The sequence below is a fragment of the Pongo pygmaeus genome, chromosome 1 (genome assembly GCF_028885625.2).
Source record: "Pongo pygmaeus isolate AG05252 chromosome 1, NHGRI_mPonPyg2-v2.0_pri, whole genome shotgun sequence".
Taxonomy (NCBI): domain Eukaryota; kingdom Metazoa; phylum Chordata; class Mammalia; order Primates; family Hominidae; genus Pongo; species Pongo pygmaeus.
In genome coordinates this window covers 63,359,858-63,383,421 of record NC_072373.2, presented here as the reverse complement: position 1 = coordinate 63,383,421, position 23,564 = coordinate 63,359,858, and the positions used below count along the sequence as shown (strand labels likewise).

The following is a 23,564-nucleotide window of genomic DNA, read 5'->3' as shown; positions in this document are numbered from 1 at the left end:
TTTGGTTTGCTAGTATTTTGTTGAGAATTTTTGTGTCTGTGTTCATCAGGGATATTGTTGTGTAGTTTTCTTTTTTTGTGTCTTTGTTTGGTTTTGGTATTAAGGTTATGCTGATCTCATACAATGAGTTAAGAGTTCTCTGTGCTTCATTTTTTTGTAATAGTTTGAGAATAATTGGTATTATTTCTTTTTTAAAGGTTCAGTATAATTCATTGGTAAAACCATCCAGTGTTGGAGTTTTCTTTGGAGATTTTTCATTACTGATTCAATCATGTGAATTTTTATCAGTCTGTTCAGGTTTTCTATTTCTTCTTGTTTTCTGTCTTTTTTTTCTCTCTCTTTTTTTTTCTTCTTCCTTTCTTTCTGCGAAGACTTTGAAGTTCTCTGGTTCTGTGTCTATTCTGCTGCTAGCAGAGTAACCTCAGACAAATAACTCTATAGGCATCCTATTCTCTTTCTTTCTTTCTTTCCTTTCTTTCTCTCTTCTTTTCCCTCCCTCCCTCCTTCCCTTCCTTCCTTCCTTTGTTTCTTTCCTTCTCTCCTCTCTTCCTTTCTCCTCTCCTCTTCCTCTCTACTTCCTCTCCTTTCCTTTTCCTTTTCCTTTTCTCTCTCCTTTCTTCCTTTCTTCCTTCCTTTCTTCCTTCTTTTTTTTAATGAGAGACAGGGCCTCTCTCTGTCACCCAGCCTGGAATACAATAATGCAGTTATAGCTCACTGCAGCCTTTGAACTCTTGGTCCTAAGTGATCCTCCTGCCTCAGCCTCCTGAGTAGCTGGGGCTACAGGCAAGGGCCACCACGCCTGGCTAATTTTTTTTTTTTTTTTTGCTTTTTTGTAGAGACAAGAGTCTTTGCTATGTTGCCCAGGCTGTAGTCCTGTGGCTGTGCACAGGTATGATCATAGCTAAATACAGCTTTGAACTCCTGGCTGTAAGGGATCCTCCTCCCTCAGCCTCCCAGGTAGCTGAGACTACAGGCGCACAGCAGTATGCCTGGGTAATCTTTTAATTTTTACTTTTTTGTAGAGGTGGGGCCTTGTTATGTTGTCCAGGTGGTCTCAAACTCCTGGCCCCAAGCAGTCCTCCCAAAGCACTGGGAATTATAGGCATGAGCCACTATGAATGGCCCCATTTTCTTATATATAAAATAGGAATTATGGTACCTACTTTTTGAGGCTGCAAGATTAAATGAGATGATGTTTGTAAGGCCCCTAATAAAATTGGTGTAAGCCAAGCCCTCATCAAGTGGTATTGATACCATGTTGGAGATGATAGAGGAGAACAACTTATGTTAATTGTCTTTAAAATGCCTTAACTTCAATTTTTGGGAAATTTAGCATATTTCGGACAGAAATAAGATGTAAATATATGTTCAACACTTTAGTAACAGGATAATTATTCCAACAACATATTAGTTGATCTTAGGTATCAAGATAAAAGACTACATTGTAAGTGTGATAATATAAATAAATGTAAATTCTTTAAAAAAATTTTTTAATTTTTAACTTTTGTGGATACATAGTAGGTATATATATATTTATGAGGTATATGAGATGTTTTGATACAATCATGTGATATAAAATAATCATCATGGAGAATGAGTTATCCATCCCCTCAAGTATAAATAAATGTAAATTCTGATGTTGAATTTATACACCAAATTGTTAGATTTTAGATTTTGTCCTCATTTTACTTAGCTTATTTTTCTTATATACTGGTAAGATCTTATAGATGCTGTAATATAGTAAAATGTAGAATGTATGCCATAAAATTAACCTGAATTAGAGTATTTTTGCATGCATGAGGAAGTCTGTTAAGGACATAATAACTTTATATATCTAATCTCTAAACTAAACCTAGGCTTTTAATTTTGGCTATCCAGATAAAAGAACTTAGTATTTCAATGTCAGTTTAAAAAAAAAAAACAAAAAAAAAAACTCCAGTTAAGCCTTGCACTTGTTGTGATCTTCCTCTTTGATTCCTCTTAAGATACAGCCTAAGCCTTCTTCACTGTTATAAGTCTTCATTTGATCCTGCTCCACTTACTCTCATAGATGACCTACTCATTGTGAAAATGGAGGTCATCAGTTATGAAACCTCTTACCTTTGCACATCCTTACATCAGTATCCTCTGTACCACTCCACTGTCTTCCCAGAGCATTTGTAATCCTCTTTGCCTATGCCCATGATTCCACTCTCTGAATGGCACTTCTCCTATCCCTTTATGCAGATGTCCTCTTATCCTTTAAGCTTCAGCTCTGCTATCACCTATTCTAAAAAAATTTCTATAAAAAATAAATACATAAATAACTTAAAAGGTTCTGTACTACTCTGATACCAGCTAGGTCATTTAACCAATAGAAACCCAATTCTTATTATATTGGCTTAATGTTAAAATTTTTTTGTTTTGACTTTATTCAGATAATGTTGAACTAGATACTGTGACATGAACATATTCCTAAAGGATTCTGCTTTGGAATGCTTTTTGAGATGTGTCTTTTCCAAAAGATTTCTCCTCCCATTCAAACCTCAGACTAACAGAAAACGAGTCTTACTTAGATACTAAATTGCTAATTTAACTTCTTAATTTGAAAGTTGTAGTGCTTTTTCTTTTTAATGAGTAATTTAAATTTATTGGAACCAGTTATTTAACGTTTGATTTTGTTTTTAGCTTGTTATGTTTCAGATAGACCAAGAATTGATGTAGTTTGAAATGGTTTTAAAATTTTGCATGCCAATTGCACATGCACATTATAGTCATTTTTGAGTTTTTACTTAATCTGTTTCAAGTAACTGTGGCCCAAAATAAAATAATATAGTCCTAATTTCAATGTGTGGACAATTTTCGTGCTGCAGTACAAATTGCAGTAATATTCTTCTACAGCTAGGAGGCAGTCTGGTCAAAGAGTAAAATTTCTCTCCCAGTTCTCATGTGCAAACAAGATAATACGCAGAATCTGGAAGGAACACGTAGTTTAAGCCATTGCATTTCCTGTGACACTTAAGGCATTGTTCGTCATCTTCTGTTTGTAATTATGTAAAGTTACCACTAGTTTCTTGACAATGAAGTCTAGGTTACTATTAAAGTAAGCCCTAGTTTTCTACTTGATCTTTACATTAGTAACTTTTTAATCATATCTGTTGCTGAAAGAGGTCATTCTTTTCACAAAATTTCTATCTTTCTGATAGTTCATAAGAATCGTAGCATTTAACTAAAAAGTAATTATTTATTTACATGCAACAGTGACTATGTTAGAAATTAGGGGAAATAATATATTCTAGTTTGTAAGTATTCACAGAAGAATGAGGTATTTATTATTTATTTAGATTTATTTATTTCTAAAAATGATTTAAGGCTTTTTACAAAGAAGCATAAGTAAACAAGTGAAAATAAATATTAGTAATAAAGAGTCAAAGGGAAGGTAAAAAAAGAAAGCAAAAATGGGGGTGGTAGTGAGATAGGTACACAAAACTGTATGTATGACTAGATGTCCTAAACATGCTTGATATAGGAAGGGGGCTACATCTAGTAAGATGAAATTCATGGGGAGATTAATACAAAAATGTATTCTATCAGATCCTGTGCACTTCATGTAAGGCGGCCAGTAATTTGGCTCCAAACTTGGGTGAAGAAGAGAAAAACCAACTATAAAATGTACAGTGCCTATGAGGTTAAAACAGACAAGAAGGACAATAGTTTCTGACATCAAGGACAAAATTGTCTCTTGAGTGTTCTTCATAGGACAGTGGGTCGTATAAGAATGTGTAATCAACATCTTTACATTGAAGGCAATGATAAGTTTATTTTATTTTTATTTTTATTTTGAGATGGAGTCTCGCTCTGTTGCCCAGGCTGGAGTGCAGTGGTGCGATCTTGGCTCACTGCAACCTCCACCTCCCGGTTCAAGAAATTCTCCTGCCTCAGCCTCCTGAGTAGCTGGGATTACAGGCACCTGCCACCATGCCTGACTAATTTTTGTATTTTTAGTAGAAACGGGGTTCACCATGTTGGCCACGTTGGTCTCCAACTCCCGACCTCAAGTGATCTGCCCACCTCAGCCTCCCAAAGTGCTGGGATTATAGGCATGAGCCACCGCGCCTGGAGATAAGTTTATTTTTCATAGGAGTATCATTTAGGTTCCTTGCAAAGACCAGGGGTTTTGAGGTAAAGTAGAATTTGGTAAGAGCAATTTTGTGCCAGATCAACCAGAAAATGAAAAAATATTGACCTTTTAAGCTTTATTTCTATTAGTTTTTGTATGTACTTCTAAAATATGTATCACTGCTACCAGTGACAAACCTATCTAAATATTGATAATATTTCTTTTCCTTTTAGATTCTGAAAAAGAGTTCCACGTCCTCCCTTATCGAGTCTTTGTTCCCCTTCCTGGATCCACTGTAATGTTGTGTGATTATAAATTTGACGATGAGTCAGCTGAAGAAATCAGGGACCATTTTATGGAGATGTTGGATCACACAATTAAAATAGAAGATTTGGAAATTGCAGAGGAAACAAACACAGGTCATTATATGATGCTATTTAAGAACCTGATTAGATTACAGCTAAGATTTTACCTATGAGATGTCTAGTTTAAATATCATGTCTTTAGATTTTTTTTAAAGCTAGTTCTATTTGACACTTCGAAATATTAACTGAGACATTTAAAAATACATGTTTAATTTCTACATGTTTAGACATTCAGTGAGTATTTCCTGGGAAATTGTACCAAAATTTAAGATACTAAGGTATTTTTCAAGCTTAGCAAGTAGATCTTAATAAAACAAGTTCAGGATTAAGTAGGTAAAATTACAAAGCTTTAAGGTATTTCTTTCAATATAAAGTTTTCTCAAAACTCATTATCTTACTTGGTAAAGCATCATGTCAGAACAGAAAGTTTTAAAACACTAATTTATTAAACATTTTCTCCATATTATTTGCCTTTTTTTTTCATATCCCTTTCATGTAATTGGGATACTAAGCCAAAATGGACAGTTCCAGAAATTAGATTACTTTTATAGAGCATAGATTAGCTTTACTGTCCAGGTTTTGTAACACATTTTTTTTTCCCTAGCCATCACTTTCACATTTGACTTTACACTTCGGAAGACTGTTTTGGTTTTTTTGCTTTCTTTTTGTTTCTAGTGAGTTCAGGGTATAAAAACATGTCTATAAATAAATACGTAAGTTCCTTTTCTGATTTCTTAGTTATTCTTTGCATAGTTAATTCTCCCTTCAGGAATAGGGTGTTTGATTCAGAGTGTGCTTGAGATTATAGCGAGTCAAGTAAGTATTTGATTGGGGAACTTCAAATCTATAGTAAACTGCCTCAGGTTAGTTGCAAACCACCCTTTAGTTTTTCAGCAATACCAGATCACGATGTAGAGCAATAAGCTTGTTTCAGTGGGGAAAATAAAATATTCTAAATTGCCCAATGCCTGATGTTAAAATAAAGAAGCAACTACTTTCTAATCCCATGAAAACTAATATTTTTAAAGATACAACTGTAGCATAGTTCCATGAAAACTAATATTTCTAAAGATATGACTGTAGCAGACGGAAAGTATCTGCTTTTTGAAAGTAGACTGGTAAAAATGTTTACTGGTTTCCAAAATTTATTTTCCTTGGTTAGTGACTGCATTATCTCTGCCAACAAAACTTAGAATCATGAGGACAGGGATTTTTGTTTGTTTTGTTCACTTCTCTGTCGTTAATGCCTAGCAATAGTTCTTGAGCCATTCTGTTGTTGAATAGATCTTATAATGTTGGTAGGATCATTTGAATTGACCTAATTTAACCTCTTAATACTGAAAACTATATTCTTAGCAGATGGGGATTCAGATTCTATTTTTCTTTATTCTAAATACCAATCTGCCTCCCTGTAACCTATTCTTTCAGTAATATGCAGCAATAAAACATGAGTACAACTTCCTCACTGAGACCATGCTTTAAATTTGAGAGCAACTATTATGTTCTAAATATTTCAAAGCCATATATTCTCACCTACCTTAAACTGTTCTTTTTATTACAGTTTCCAGACCACATTTTTTTCTTACCACCTTGTTTGCTTTCCGGTAGATTAGGAATTTTTAACCTGTGGGGTTCAAAACCTTTGGTGTCAGAGCTGAACTTTTAGAAGGTCGACAAACCACTTGAAAGTAACTGTATGATTTTTTTCTGAAGAAAAGTTCTATCGCTTTCAAAGAGTTGGTAATTAAGAAAAATTAAAAATTACTTCTTAAATATACTCTGGTTTGCCTTCCTTGAAATATGTTACCCTGATGAAGCTAATGCTCTAAAAATAATATAGCCATTATTTATATATCTGCCAGGTACAGTTTTAAGAGTCTTACAAATACTAAATTATCATTCCTTATAATAACCCTGTGATGTAACATTATTAATCCTATTTTCTAGATGAGAGAATTAAGGCTCAGAAAGGCCAGGTAACTTTTCAAAGTTACATTGCTCGTAATGGTGGAGCTGGAATTTAAACTTAGGCAGTTTGGGTTTAGAGTCTGTGCTTCTTTTCTAAAAATTTTGCTTTACTGCCTTTGTGTAGGAGCTAAATAATGAAGTATAGTATGATTATTTTCCCTGATATAGATACATATTTTAGCCTGGCATTCTTCATTCCATCCCTTTAAACATTTTCAAGTGTAAATGGATGATGTTACACTATCTTGGTTTAATTTCATCTAGATTATGTCAATATGATTTCTCATTTGTTGGCTAGAATCTTGGATCTCATTATTTATGTTTATATAAACATAATATAAACAATATATAATGTTTATATATAATATAAACATATACATATATAAAATGTAATATAAACAATTTATGTGTATGTATGTAAACATAAAAATGTTTATATGTGAACGTGTTTATATGTTTATATGAATATGTTTATAAAATATATAATATAAACAATATATAAAACTATATTGTTTTCTTATAAAAATATAAAAATATATCATGTTTATATATAATTTTTCAAATTATTTGTAACATTCTTGTGCATATCACGTTCTTAAACTAAGAATGACTAAGGGTAGCACTGTATGCAAAACTTGCCCCATTCACAAGTTACTTTAAAAGTCAGATATAAAAGAATAGGAAGAGAGAGTCATTTCATCTAGGTTTTTAAAATAATTCTTAAAAATATTTCTGTCTTAAGTATTTTTAACTCATTTAATTTCATGTTGTATATTAAACACAGGTATATAGACTAGTTTAAAACTATTTTATTCAGTTCTTTTTAAGTTATATTTTAACAAACAGTTAATAACAGAGGTTTATATTCTTTCTTTACATTGCTAAGACATTAAAAAAAAAATTTAACTTGGGCAACATGGTGAAACCCTGTCTCTACAATAAAAATACAAAAATTAGCTGTAGAGGTTTCAATGGGCCATGTTTACACCACTGCCGTCCAGCCTGGGCGACAGAGTAGGACCCTGTCTCAAAAAAAAAAAAAAAAAAAAAATTAAGTAGCTTCAACCACTGTAATGTATTCCTAAGAGGTAACTATGGCAACCTGGCATGACAGCCTCCCAAAACCAAAACTAAAACCCAATAAATTCAAATTCTTATGAAACCGTTACATGTGCATTTCAGCAAACTCTGTTGAAAGAGCAAAAAGGGCCTTTGCCTCTCTTGCTTACTGTTGTGTTTCTAGCACTTTACTAAGAGCTTAGCCTTAGCACGTCATAGGTATTCAGTAGATATTTGTTGACTGAATAAATTATTTATTTTGTCTATGGATTGGAGTCCAAAGAACAACAAAATGCTGATCTTGTCTTCAAGGAGCTAAGTAGATTTTTGTTTGTTTGTTTGTTTGTTTTTTGAGACGGAGTCTCACTCTGTCTCCCAAGCTGGATTGCAATGTTGCATTCTCAGCTCACTGCAACCTCTGCCTCGTGGGTTCAAACGATTCTCCTGCCTCAGCCTCATTGAGTAGCTGGGATTACAGGCACGTGCCACCAAGCCCAGCTAATTTTTATATTGTTAATAGAGATGAGGTTTCACCATGTTGGTCAGGCTGTTCTCTAACTCCTGACCTCGTGATCCGCCCACCTCAGCCTCCCAAAGTGCTGGGATTACAGGTATTAGTCACCATGGCTAGCCAATAGAGTTTTTTTTAAAATGTCTGTGTAGATAACTATGTTTTTACTAATTTCAGACTAGTTCAGACTAGGTAAACTCCTTCACTAAACTTTCTTGTAGTTCCTTCTTCTATGCTGTTCTTCTATAATACTTTACATACTTGTAATTAGTTAAATCATCAATTGCATATTTAATGTTGATCTTTCACATTAGACTATAAGATTTTTGAGAGTAAGTAGAGTATTTATTTATCTGTACCTAAAACATGGTAGGTGTTCCTAAGTATTTGTTACTGATTCATAAATACTGAATAAATGATTCTTAGGAAACTACAGTACTTCTTGTTTTCACATTTATTTCATACTTGAGAAATTATTAGCTTATGCCTGTACAGACAAGGTTTTTAAGGTTTGTGTAGTATAGTATACTGAACATGTTGAAGGTTTAAAAAGGCTATAATATTCATAGCTGTGTGGCTCAGTAGTTCAGAACATTTTCAGGAGTTTTGAACATTAAAGACATGAAATTATGTCTTTTATATGAAAATATGTAGCACTAGTTGTTGCCCCAGAAATTTTAATCTAGTTTACAGCGTTTAGTATGTCTATTTATCAGATGTTTATTAAGCTTATGCTCTGTTCAAGACAATATAATAGATATGAATCAATAACTTGATTCCTTTCCTTTAGAAGCCTAGAGGAAAGATAGAATGTAAATGGGTGATTAGTTATACAGAGAATGTAGTAAGGTCCTAAGAGTACCTAAGAACTCCATCAAGATTAGTGATCAGAATTTTAGGGTCTCCAGTGATTTGGTTAATAATTTAATCAGAAAAAAGTCTCTATTATAGGCATTAGCAGTGATCTGTAATATACAGTAACAAAGTTTTGGCATTCCTGTATTAAAATTTTAGTGGGCTGGGCGCAGTGGCTCACGCCTATAGTCCCAGCACTTTGGGAGGCCAAGGTGGGTGGATCACCTGAGGTCGGTAGTTCAAGACCAGCCTGACCAACATGGAGAAACCCCGTCTCTACTAAAAATACAAAGTTAGCCAGGCATGGTGAGGCATGCCTGTAAACCCAGCTACTCAGGAGGCTGAGGCAGGAGAATCACTTGAACCCGGAAGGCGGAGGTTGTGGTGAGCCAAGATCGTGCCATTGCACTCCAGTCTAGGCAACAAGAGCGAAACTCCGTCTCAAAAAAAAAGAGTTAGTAAATTATTTCCCTTTTTTAATTCTTTATTATAATGTTGAGTATCCCTAATCTGAAAATCTAAAATTTGAAGTGCTCCAAAATTTGAACCTTTTTGAGCACCGATATGATGCTCAAAGGAAATGTTCATTAGAGCATTTCAGATTTTGGATTTTTGGATTAGGAATGCTAAGCTGGTGTACTGCACATATTTCAGAATTCAAAAAAATGTGAAATCTGAAACACTTACGGTCCCAAGCATTTTGGACGAGGAATACTCAACCTGTACTGCTTTTATGTTTCACTTCAACTGAAAGGTCACTGAAAGCACACACCAGTTTTATAAATTGAGGCTCTGTAATATACAGTGTATGATCCCACTTGTATTGAAAGTTTCATAGTTTCGAATGATGTTTGCTTTTGCAAATAAATCAAAGTTTTAATTTTAGCCTCAAAACAATATACTTTTTATCCATTATTGTCAGATATAAATGCTATTCTCTAATGAATAGTTTTTATTTATATATATAGTAAATATATTTTAATCCTCTTTCTTGGGTTCCCTCAGTAAGCTTTATCATTAGCATTATTTGTACCTTGTGAAATATTAGCATGAACCAGTAAATATGAAATACCTTAAAATAACATAAAAATCTGAGATAATATATAAATATTAATACATATGTCTGATTTGTGGATTTTAACTTTCATAAACCTTTAATATTAAAACTTAGTTACATGCTTCACACTGTATTTAAAAATTATTTACTGTCTATATTTCTCTTTTTTATGCTGACAGTCTAGTATAGAGATGGATTAACAGTAGGAAGAGTTTAATATTACAAGAACAAAGGAAGCAAAACAGCAATTTGGAAAGTTTAGGTGTGTATACTTACATGTATGGCATATTAAAATCATGGTTTCTAGATGATATTACACATTTTTCTAATATTGTATGATGTATTGAAGATACTTCAGTATGGTAGGTATGATCCTTTCAGGACTCTGCCCTGTTTTTGAAACTTACATGGATCTCAAGTGAGTGACTGAGTGAGTGAGTGATGTCTATTCTTGGTTGCCTATTATGTATTAGGATTCTACAGATAAAATATGTAGACCTGACTCTCAAGAAGCCCACAGTGCAATGGGAAATACAAAGAAATGAGTTATTTCAAAACAAGGTGGCCCATGTGCTGTAATATGCTGATCCCTGGTTTTATTATTAATATCTAATTATTTGAAATTATTAATTGCTGAAACCACTAATAATTCTATAACAAGAATGAACAGAGAAGAGTCAGAACTCTTAGCAGAGGCACTATCTCTGTAAGGCATTCAGGGAAAGCTTCTTAGAGTAGGTGACATTTGAGTTCATTTTGAAGGATGAATACAAATAAAAGTAGCTTTTTAGGAATTGAACATTGGTATGAGATGTATTACAACCAAGAATATGACTTACCTAGAAGTATAAGTTTCATCAAGCATTTGTTAAATTGGAAGGAATGATGTAGTATTTCTGCATATTTATTATAAAGAACACATTCCCAAATAATAGAAGAGTAAAAACATACATTTTAATAGAAAAATTAAGTGCTTTTACATAAACATCCTATTTTTTTTAGAATTATATGCACTTATTCACTCATTTACTCATTTATTCATTTACTCAAAGATAGTAGATGCCATAATTTTATGAAGATAATGTCCAGGAGTCCAGGCCTGCCACTTAAAACTAACCTTAAAGAAGTCCCCTCTGAGTCCTAGATTTTGTTGGGGTTGATGTGAGAATTTGGTAAAACTGTTAGGGAAAATACTTTCTAAACAGAAAGAGATATATAAATGGAGGATGATATTAACACATTATTAGGCTTTTAAATACTGAACCTCTGACTTGTAATGAAAAATATTAATGTTAAAGTATGAAAATGTCTTATAATATGTACAAGTTGTCCTAAATATTTGAAATTAGAGTTTCCATATAAAATAAACCATAAGAAAATGGAGCTCAAATGTTCAAATTCAAAAATTGGAATCAATTACTACACATTTAGGAACATTAAATTTGCTATAAACATTTTGCTTTGTCTTCTAAGTATTTAACATTACAGGTTGAGTATCCCTAATCTGAAAGTCTGAAATACAAAATGCTCCAAAATTAGAAACTTTTTGAGCACCAACATGATGCTCAAAGGAAATATACTCATTAGAACATTTTGGGTTTTGGATTTCAGATTAGGGATGCTCAACCAGTAAGTATAATGCAAATAATCCAAAACTTGAAAAAAAAAATCATTTCAGGTAAAGGATGCTCAACTTGTATTATTTACCTGATTATTACTTATTTCTGTTCTATAGTATAGTTGCCCAAGTAGTTGCTATGTTTAAAATACATATTTGCCAAGTAAGTGTCTTAAAATAACATACTTTTAAATGACTTAAGAGATGAAGAACAATTTGTCAAAATGACTCACTTGAGGTGAGGGATAACTATGGCTTTAAAATTTCTTAGCTGTGTTAGTCATCTCCTAGTAGACGTTAACTTGATAATTTCAATGTACTTTTATCAACAGTACCATCTAAAAAAATTTGAAGTCATACCTTTAAAATCCGGTGAACCTCATCTTTGCCAATATCAGAGCTGAAATTAATTTTTGTCATTTGGTTAAACATTGACAATTATAAAGGAAAAATGAGTAATACTGAAGATATAATTTTATGGCTACATCGCTGACTATAATGATACAGTAATTTAGGAATTAGGGATAGGAAGAACACAGGCAACTAAGGAGTTCAAGTCTTAACATTTCATTTTAAGCTTCTAAATAGTTCTGCCTACCTATCAGCAGCTTGGAATGAAATCTGAACACGTCTGCAACTTTTGCATGCATTCACACCCCTTGTTTTTTCTCTCTTTTTGACAGCTGCTCAAGAATACTCTTAACATGATCAATTTTCAATTTGTCTGAATTTAAAATTACTTGGTTTTAAGGAATGGTTGAGATCTAATGTTCTATTGAATCACTGTTATTTTCATTTAAATTTCTTGTAATATATTAAAATATTTGTTGGTGAAATAACACAGTGCCTGAGATTTGGTTTAAAAATCCTACAAGCCCCCACCAAAAATAAACAGACAAATAAATTGCTGTGATAAGGCCTTATTCATTATTGAAAAACATTCTGCTTCAGTAAAATTATCTCAAATTTGTATCAAACCTCATGATTTTATATGACAGATTTAAAAATGGAAATAGGGCAATGGAATGTCTTTTATGAAAGTAAATTATTTGCGCAGAGTACGATCTTCTAGAGCATGATCTTCATATGTAATAATTCAATATTAAATATATAAGTAATATATTATGACAACTAAAACAATTTTGTTTTTTTGTATGCAAGTATTCAAGTAATAAATTTCCTATAGCAAACAGGTATAATTCATACCATCCATTATTTTTGTTTGTTATCTGATATAAGGATTTTATTGGTCCAAATATGGGGGAAAAAAAAAACACCTTTTTTTTTTTTTTTTTTTGAGACAGAGTCTTGTTCTGTTGCCCAGGCTGGAGTGCACTGGCACTATCTTGGCTCACTGCAAGCTCTGCCTCCTGGGTTCACGCCATTCTCTTGCGTCAGCCTCCTGAGTAGCTGGGCCTACAGGTGCCTGCCATCATACCCGGCTAATTTTTTTGTATTTTTAGTAGAGACAGGGTTTCACCATGTTAGCCAGGATGATCTCGATCTCCTGACCTGGTGACCTGCCTGCCTCGGCCTCCCAAAGTTCTGGGATTACAAGCATGAGCCGCCGCGTCCGGCCAAAAAATACCTTTTTAACAGAGATATTTGCTCATAGAAGAGCCGAAGTTTGTTTTTGTTTTTATTTAATGTAAAATTGTATTAGCCATTCAACTTTTAGACCTATGGACTGAAGTTGGAAGAAATTTTAAATTACTGGGCTACTATAGTCTAGAACTGAGGTATTATAGCCCTTGAGAAAACTAGAAACTGGAAATATAGAAGACTAGATATTCCTAGAGACAGTTCATAAGAATTTGTTGTTCTTTGTGACTGGTTTGATGTGAGAATAGAAAAAAAAAGGGGGAGGGTTTTTTGTTGTTTGTTTTTAAAGTATTTTAGTTATATGCTTGAAGAAGAAAAAGAAGAATAGTGGTGCCCTTATTTCTAATAAGATAGTTACTAGGAATTATTTATGAAAATCATAAACTTTTCTTTATGAGAAATTAATGAGAAGTAGGTAATTTTTTTTCTTTTTCATCCATTTTAGTATCATAGAAACCTATTTCAGTAAGTTTATATGTCATTCTTTTGAGCTTGTGCTGCTATATTGGGGTGCAAAGATGTCTATTAGAACATTGTAAATTCAACAATAGGCTATTTTACTTTAAACAGTAATATTTACTATCTCTCTTGAGTTCTCTCTCTCTTTTTTGGGGGGGTAAGGGTAAATAAACAGATAAATCTAAAGTAGTTGTTTTCATAATCTGGTTCCCTGGAGTTCTATAGAGTAGCATTCTTCTGTCACCTCTAGGATGGAAGAAAGAAGCTGGTCTGACTCCAGGAGTCCTCCTCCCAGCTTCAGCCTGGGTAGCATACTTTCATCTTTTTTACACACTGGGAATTTCTGTCAGATTTTCTTTGTTTTCATAGGATTCTTCAGTCCTAGGGGAAAAAAACAGAAAACTATTAGCCTGTGTGGTCTCTGAGGATGTTATCAGTTCACACACTTTCATTCAGCATTAAATAAATTCGGATAGGCCAACCTGCATAAATTGCTGTCAGCATAATGAAGTAGAAAGAGAACTTGTGTCCAAATCATCAGTCAAATGCCTGTGATGGTTAAAATGCACTTTAACTTCCCAGGTTACATTTTCCATTTGTAAAATGCGATGATGTCCTTGCGTTGCTTACCATTCAGAGTTGTTTTAAGGTCAAATTTTTTATCATAGTTTAAATTTCAAGTTGGATCAAGAGTCAGCAAACTTTTTTTTTGTACAAATAAATATTTTAGGCTTTGTGAGCCACGTAAGGTCTCTTTCACATTCTTTTTTTTTTTACAGTCTTTTAAAAATATGAAAAATAGATTTTTAGTTTAAGAGCTTTTACAAAAATAGGTCATGAGCCAGAGGCCCATGTACTGCAACATGCTGGTCAGTGGTTTTATTATTAATATCTAATTATTTGAAATTATTAATTGCTAAAACCACCAATAATGATATAAATTAGGCTGGGCATGGTAGCTCACACCTATAATCCCAGCACTTTGGGAGGCCGAGGCAGGCAGATCACTTGTGGTCAGGAGTTCGAGACCAGCCTGGCCAACATGGTGAAATCCCGTCTCTACTAAAAATACAAAAAATTAGGCCAGGTGTGATGGCTCATGGCTGTAATCCCAGCACTTTGGGAGGCCAAGGTGGGCAGATTACCTGAGGTCAGGAGTTGGGGACCAGCCTGGCCAACATGGCAAAACCCCATCTTTACTAAAAATACAAAAGTCGGGCATAGTGGTGCACTCCTGTAGTCCCAGCTACACGGGAGGCTGAGGTGGGAGAATTGCTTGAACCTGGAAGGTGGAGGTTGCAGTGAGCCGAGATCACGTCATTGCACTCCAGCCTAGGTGACAGAGCAAGACTCTGTCTCAAATAAATAAATTAAATTAAATTAAAATGCAAAAATTAGCCAGGCGTGGTGGCAGGTGGCTGTAATCCCAGCTACTCAGGAGGTTGAGGCAGGAGAATCACTTGAACCTGGGAGGCAGAGGTTGCACTGAGCTGAGATCATGCCACCGCACTCCAGCGGTGACACAGTAGGATTCTGTCTCAAAAAAAAAAAAATGTAAATTAATCTCAAGAGTGAAGTTTACTCTGCTATGAATTTTGGTATAAATTTATCTCTACTACTATATAGTAAACAAATTATTATTATTGTTATTTTTTTTTGAGACAGAGTCTCGCTCTTTCACCCAGGCTGGAGTGCAGTGGTGTAATCTCGGCTCACTGTAACCTCCGTCTCCTGAGTTCAAGCAATTCTCCTGCCTTAGCCTCCCAAGTAGCTGCGAGTACAGGTGCATGCCACCACGCCCGTCTAATTTTTGTATTTTAGTAGAGACAAGGTTTCACTGTGTTGCCCAGGCTGGTCTTGAACTCCTGAGCTCAGGCACTCTGCCCGCCTCAGCCTCCCAAAGTGCTGGGATTACAGGCATCAGCCACCACGCCTGGCCAACAAATTATAATTTTTGAAAGTCATTCAGAACTGGCTGTGTGGCCCTCTGGTTTAGTTCAATGATAAAGCTACATTGTTTTGAAAACTGTTAATTTGACATATATTCTATTAAATTTAATTCACCTACAATTGATAATGAACAAATTCATTATGTTATATAGAAAACAAGTAGAATGAAAATGGTGTTGATTGTATAGTTTTTTATAATGTTCTTTAAAGCTCAGTTTCATGTGTTAATCCTTATTTTATGTGGAATTTATTATTATTTTACTCTTTCAGCTTGTATGAGTTCCTCTATGAATAGTCAAGCTTCATTGGACAACACAGATGATGAACAACCAAAACAACCAATTAAAACTACAATGTTATTGAAAATTCAGCAAAACATAGGTATTTAATTTTACTTATTTTATAACACTGAAAACATATTTAGATTTGAGTTTTCTTGTTACTTTAAGATCTTTGTACTTCATTTCTCTTTCTTAAGATTGCTAGACTTAACAGTATTTATTGGGTATTATGGAAAGTGCCAGGCCCTAGAGATAGGAGATTTATAATTCATACATTGTCATCTAAGTGCCCTCAAAGATGACGCATCCTATTAATTTTTAAAACGTTCTTTAAAGAAAAAGATGGAGAGTTTTGGGAATCAGTTAGTATAGTAAGGCTAATGTTTTACAAACTGGTGTTCCTAGAATTACTGTTGCAGGAGATTTTGATATATGTTCTATGACAAACAACGTCAAATTTAAGTCAGGAATTTTATAATGTATTTTTATATTTTAAAGGCTGTAAGAATTACTTTAACATTTTTCAGACTTTTTGAACAAGGAATATGCAGACTATTGTTTAGTGGAGTAACAATTTGAGAAATACTAAGTTTTCAGACTTCTGACTGAGAGTTAGGAGCCAGAAGATTTAATTGTAGTTCTTGTCATTCATTAGATAAATTTAATTAATTTTTATGTACGTGTGTGTGTCTGTCTGTCTGTCTGGACTGCTATGGTCAGTTTCTTTCTTTAGCTTACTATAATCAGAAAAAAATAAAAGTTACAACTTAGATGTACTAATTCTTAGATTTTATAATGGTCGAACATGGACTTCTGCAGTTTTCAATAGCTACACAAGTTACACAAGTGGCTTTACATTATAATAATTGAGAACTACTGCCTACTGGAGCTGCCATTTTCTTTTAACCTGCGTGGCATAAGACAGCTGGTATGCCAATATAAATATTTATATAAGCCCCTTAAAGTGTTTGTTATTTTTTCTCTTAGATACGTCTCAGTGTATATGTGTGCAAGAGAGATACTTTGTCCAACATTCGAAATCTAGTTTTTCAACTAATTGCTGTATTTTTCTCTAAGATGTTGCTGCCTTTTAGTATATACATATGTATGTCTATGTATGATTGTGTGTTTGTGTATTGTTGTTTTTTAGGCCCATCAGTTACCCACATTTCAGAGCCTAGGATTAGTTTGGCCTTTCTTTTGCTCATTCCATTTTCATTTGTTCTGTGTTTGTTTTACTTTTAGGTGTGATTGCAGCATTTACAGTTGCAGTCCTTGCTGCGGGTATCTCCTTTCATTACTTCAGTGATTAGGGTGAGGCACAAAGAGTTTCTTGATCATCCAGAGAACATTGACAGACAATTATGAATAATAAAGATGTTAACAATCCATCTGTATTTAAAGCAGTAGCAGCCAGATCTGCTGCCATGATGCCTATGTGGTGTGTTTCTGATTAAAATGAAATCACAAGCTGCCTTGTTTAGCCTGCTTTACATTGTAGGTGGCCCGCATTTTCCAGAAATAACGTTATGCATCTATATGGAAGCTGCATGTAACAAATCATTATTATCTATTTTTTAAAAGCTTCAAAATGTTGGGATATGATCATAGATTTTAGTCTTACTAATCTGAATCACATATTAATCAGGACATTAAAAACTTGAACAGAGGCATGATGGCTCACACCTATAATCCTAACGCTTTGGGAGGCTGAGGTAGGAGGATCACCTGGGGCCAGGAGGGAGTTGGAGACCAGCCTGGATGACATAATGAGATTCTGTCTCTACTGGAAAAAAAAACATTAGCTGGACATGGTGGCATGCAGCTCTAGTCCCAACTACTTGGAGGCTGAAGCAGGAAGATCACTTGAGCCCAGGAGTTTGAGGCTGCAGCAAGCTATGATCACACCACTGTACTCCAGCCTGGGTGACAAAATGAGACCTTGTCTCTAAAATAAATAAGCAAATTAAAAAAATAAAAGAATAGTAATTTGAACAGTCAATGTTGATGCAACGTCTTAATAATAGAGCACCAGAAAAATTTGTACCAAGTGAGACAACAACCTTAGGATAAGTTCATCCTCTAAGAGAGCTTTCTAATGTACACTCAGTTCCTATGTACTGTGTGTTTTGTTCTGATCAAGGGGTAGGGAACCTTTCCAGAGAAGTCCCATTAGTAAGAAATGACATAAAATATATGCTTTCTCAGGTTACTGTATAACTGTTTTAATATATTTAATATATAAAATTAAGACTTTTGCTTCCAGCAAGTATGTTAGACTAGATATTATAAAACAACTAGATCCTGAATAAAATCTACTTTTGAATAGGTTCACCGGAAGTAGGAGAACTTTCAAGAACCATACTTCAACCTTTCCTCTGCCACAAAAAATGAACGCATTTTAAGTTAGGAGTCATGAATACTGTATTGACCATACAAGTGGATTATGATTGTCTGGATGGCAGATACCAATAGCAACATTGTCATATGCAGTTTGCCTCAAATCAGAAACAAGAAGACATCGGAATCTGAGATGCTGCCCTAGAGAGGACAGTTAAAGAAGGTTCAGTGGCCCTCAGTTTGCAGTGCTTTAGCTCCTGGCAGAAGCAAGAGGGAAACATTCCTAATGTAGTTCCAAGATTCCTACAGATTATTATCAAGTAGTATTATTTTATGACTAGAGATCACAGGCACAAGTTGAAACAAACTAACATGACAAGAAAGCTATAGAAAAAATAAACATTGAACTCAGTTCTTTAAGGTTTCATCACCAACATAAGGAACGAAGTTGGAACCACAGGCAGATCTGAAAAAGAACCAAATAGAACTCCTAGAAATGAGAAATATTTATTGAAATAAGAAAAAAGCCCTCAGACATGTTGAATATTTTATTAGACTCAGCTGAAGAGACAAGTGAACTAACCTATAAGCTGGATCTAAAGAAATTACCCAGTGAGCAGTGAGGAGAAACAAGGAGCTAGAAAACATTAGAAAGTTAAGAGAGTTGGAGGGAAGAATTATAAAGACTAGGAGTACTAGAAAGAGAAAATAAAGGAGAGGCAGTACTTGAAAGATAACACAATTTTCCAAATTTGTTGGAAAAACATGAATTCATAAATTCAGGAAGCACAATATATACCAAACATATATTTAAATAAAATCCAGGCCTAGACTCAAGGTATTGTAAATGGCAAGATACCAAATACAAGATTTTAAAAGCAACCATGGGGAGAAAAAGATCAGTGAAGGCAAGACAGTCAAATACTTAGTAGGCTTCCTAACAGCGACAATGTACCCAAAAGAGGGTAGAATTCTGAGAAAAACTATTAGCTTAGAATTTGCAACAAGCGAAACTGAAACAAACAGATGCTCAGATGAAAAACAGATGTTATCCTCAGCACAACTTCAGTAAAGAGACTACAAAAGGATGACCTTCAAGAAGGGAAATGATTCTAAAAGGATTATCTGAAATTGAAAAACTAGTAAGCAAATAAATGATAAACATAAGTAAATTTAAACTGTTGTTTGTATAAAACAATTATAATGAAGTGTTTATAAGAAATTGTAAACATGTAAAACTAAATAAACATTGTTATGCAACATTAATGTGGAATTTTTAAATAAGGATATAATTGTAAAACTGGATAATAGCTGCTGGCTGGCAGAAGGGTGATTGGAATTAGAGTGGTCTGAGGTTCTTTTATTCAGAAAACTGGTTAAGATACTGTTTAACCTTAAAATTGACTGTGTTATAATAAATATGTGTAGTCAAGAGTTCAAGGGTAACTGCCACAACAATAGTTAGGGGATTGGCCAGGCATGGTGGCTCACACCTATAATCAGCACTTTTGGAGGCTGAGGCGGGCAGATGACTTGGGGTCAGGAGTTCGAGACCAGCCTGGCCAACATGGTGAAACCCCGTTCTACCAAAATACACAAAAATTAGCCGCGTGTGATGGCATGCGCCTGTAATCCCAGCTACTCTGGAGGCTGAGGTGGGAGAATCACTTGAACCAGGGAGGCGAAGTTTGCAGTGAGCTGAGATCGCACCACTGCGCTTCAGCCTGGGTGACAAAGTGAGACTCTATCTCAAAAAAAAAAAAAAAAAAAAAGGATGAATCATTCCAAAGGAAAAGAAATTTAAAATACAGAATAGGTATGCAATAATCTAGTACAAATAAAGGAAGAAATTATGGAGGTGGGTGGGGGGTGAATTTAGAAAGTAAGATAATAACAAGTCTAATATTAAAATGAATATGAATAGACAATTACCCAATTAAATGATAGCATTGGTCAGATTTTTTTAAAAACCCAACTAGGCTGTTTAAAATAAAACACCTAAAATGTTAGACATGGGGAGGTTGAAAGTAAAAAAAAAATTTTTTAAATGAGGTAGGTAAATAGTAAAAACTTGTGTAGCTTTAGTGATATTAAATCACAATAATTAGATTTTTGATATTAAAGATTGAGAAGGCCATTAAAAATAAAGGATCAATTTACTAGATATATATAACAATTTTCAGTGTGCATTTACCATATGAAATGGCCCCAAAATGTATGAACTGAAGCAATAGGGCTGAAGCAACAAAATGAGCAATAATGGGAGATTTCAACAACTAATTAATGATAAAGAATTAGTGAAAGCATTTTAATGTAATTAATACTGATTCAATAAACGTTTAGAATAATGTATTAAACAATTAAAGAATATTTTTCTTAAGCATTGTATATTAGCAAAAATTGACCATGTATTTTAAGCATGAAGTAAGTCACAAAACATATCAAATAATTGGTATTAAATGGATAATCAGAAGCAAGTAGAGGTCAGTAATAAAGGTTAAATTTTTTTAAATATTACATTTACATGTTTGGATCTTCACAGAGGACAAAAAGAAATACTTAAAGCCTAGTTACAAGTAATATATATTTTTAAATTGGGTATTGTAGCTGAAACAGCACTTTGAGGGAAATGGCTTTAAATGTTTAAGGGAAAAGACTAAATGTGTAACTTAGAAAAACAATAGCGAAAGCAATGTAGAAGCAAGGAAATACAGGCAAGGGAATAAATCAATGAATTAGAAACTGATAAAGAATTACATGTTAAAGTTGATATCATGACAAAACAGTAAAACGCATAATTGAACAAGATGAAACGGGACACAAAATAAAGATTGAAAAAGGGGTCCGAATCCATTGATAAAGCAGGGATGAAAAGGTGACTACTAGGAACATCTTAATGCTAATGTATTTGAAAACTTAGACAAAATAGACCAAACTCTAGAAAATTGCAATTTACTTAAATTGGCTCAGGAAGAAATAGAAAAGCTGAATATACTTATTCATAGGTTGAATAGTAAACAATAATGAACTTTTTGACAAGATCTGGCACAGGTCTTTCAAGGGGGGTAAAATTCTAACATTTTATACAAGCTCTTTCAAAAATAGCTAATGAGGGAATACTTGCCAGCATATTGTGTGAGGTTGATATAACTTACTGATACTAAAATCAGAGACATTCAGTAGGAGAACAGAAAATTACAGGCTAATAGCACTTACTAACTAACACTTGTGAAGTCAAAAGCACTATTAATAAACTTCAACATATTAAAACAGTGCATCATGACTAAGTTGTATACTTTAAAAATCAGGAACACAAGGGTGGCTATTATCACCACTTCTTGTGCTTTTTTTTTTTTTTTTTTTTTTTTTTAAGGTGGAGTCTCGCTCTGTCACCCAGGTTGGAGTGCAGTTGCGTGATCTCGGCTCACTGCAGTCTCCACCTCCCGGGTTCAAGCAATTCTCTTGCCTCAACCTCCCGAGTAGCTGAGCTGGGATTACAGGTGCCCACCACCACGCCTGGCTAATTTTTATATTTTTAGTAGAGACAGGGTTTCACCAAGTTGTCCAGGCTGGTCTTGAACTCCTGACCTGAGGTGATCTGCCTGCCTCGGCCTCCTAAAGTGCTGGGATTACAGGCGTGAGCCGCTGCACCTGGCCACCACTTCTATTTATCATTGTCCTGTGGAAAAGTAAGCAAATGACAAACCAGGTATTTTCAGAGGACATGGCTGAACACATGAAAAGAAGTTTTACCTTATAAGTGATTGGCTAATTAAAACCATAATGAATAACATTATACATTCAATAGATGGAAAAATTAAGGAATACAACAATACCAATAAAGATGATGTGCCTCAGTCTTTCACACTGCAGATAGGATTTTGAACTGATAGACTCTGAGCTCAGAAAGCAATTTGGCACTATCTCTTAGAGTTAAGCATTCACGTACGCTAACCATTCTACCTCTACATAAATGCCTTAGAGAAATTCTTGGATATGTGTACCTCAAGAGTACACATGTAAGAATGCTTGTGGCAGCCCTATTTTTAATCACTCAAACGTCCATTGACAACGAAAAACAAATTACGGGTTTTGTAATTTTATTCAGCAGGGAGAATGACCTACATGCAACAACCCAGAGTAATCTTAAAAATGATAAAGCAAGTCTCAGAAGTCTACATACAGTATGCTACAGTTTTTATAAAGCTATAAAATAAACCTAAACTGTATTATGTAGGAATATGTATATTTGTGATAAAACTTTTTCTTTTAAAGGAGTCATAAAACTCAGGATAGTGGCAAGGTGTAACACGTGAATACATAAAACAATATTAGTGATACTTTTGTTCTTGAGTAATGGGTTTCTTGATCTTCATTTACTTAATGGCACTAACATAAATTTTGGGTGGGGTTGTCTGTTACTAACAAACTACCCTCAAACTTAATTAGCTTAAAATAACAACCATTTCACTTGCCTCAATACTGTGAGTTGATAGGAATCAGCTGGGTGTTTTCGCGCCACATGATGGTGACTTTAGCTGCAGTTATCTAGGGGCTGGATTGAGCTTGAAACATCCGAGATACTCATGCACATGACTGGCAGTTAATGGTGGCTATCAGCTGGGAATTCAGCTGCCACATCTCAGTTTATGTGGCTTCTCCATGGGACTTGGAGTTCTTCCAGTCATGGTGGCTGGGCTTGCTATCATTTATGGCTGGGATCCAAGAAGCAGCATCCCAAGTATGAGCATTTCAAGAAGAGGAAAGTAGAAGCTAAGTCCTCTTGGGGCCTTAGCTTGGAAGTCCCAGAACATTATTTTCACCACATTGCATTGGTCAAAGTAATCTACAGGGCCAGCCTAGATTAAAGAAGGAAAAAAAAAAAAAAAAAAAAAAAAACCCTTTTTGATGGGAAGGGGTCATGCATACATGAGCAAGAAAGAAATTGATGGCAGAAATCTTTGGTAGTTACAATGTACCCCCTGGTCATAGTAATTTATGTTCCTGATGGAAAATTATTTCACTACCTCCTAGGAAACCTTAAAGTCTCATCTCAATATGACATCAGGTTCAAGCTCAAGACCCAGAATCTCATGATCTAAACCAGTTTCAGTTACATATGAGGCACCTTTACTACAGTTTCCCTCAATCCGAAGATGTGTGAAAAAGACAAGTTTTCTTTCCCATATTCACCCAGCCTACAATGGTGAGTCAGGCAATATACACTCTTGTTTCAAAAAGAGGAAAAATGAGAGGTACATAGCAGTGAATGGTTCATAGCAATTCTGAACTCCAATTGGGCACGTCTAATTCCTTATGATTCTGGGAGCAGAGAATGTATGTCAGTCAGGGCCTAATTCTACCTGAGAGTGGTTCTCAACTCTTGGCTCTTCCCTGTAA

At 34.4% G+C, this 23,564-nt stretch overlaps 1 protein-coding gene across 4 annotated transcripts in view; it reads left to right on the top strand.

Moving 5' to 3' along the window:
• The window catches only part of ODR4 (odr-4 GPCR localization factor homolog), a 45,288-nt gene extending 25,864 nt beyond the window's left edge, over positions 1–19,424 (top strand). For 3 of the 4 annotated variants that reach the window (XM_054450911.2, XM_054450918.2, XM_054450897.2), the window contains 3 exons: positions 4,333–4,518; positions 15,814–15,924; positions 17,070–19,424. In XM_054450911.2, the coding sequence (XP_054306886.1) occupies positions 4,333–4,518; positions 15,814–15,924; positions 17,070–17,137 (365 nt within the window). In that variant the 3' untranslated portion in view covers positions 17,138–19,424. The remainder of the gene's footprint in view (positions 1–4,332; positions 4,519–15,813; positions 15,925–17,069) is intronic. The other variant, XM_054450903.2, reaches the window with a different exon arrangement.
• Positions 19,425–23,564: the final 4,140 nt, after the last annotated feature.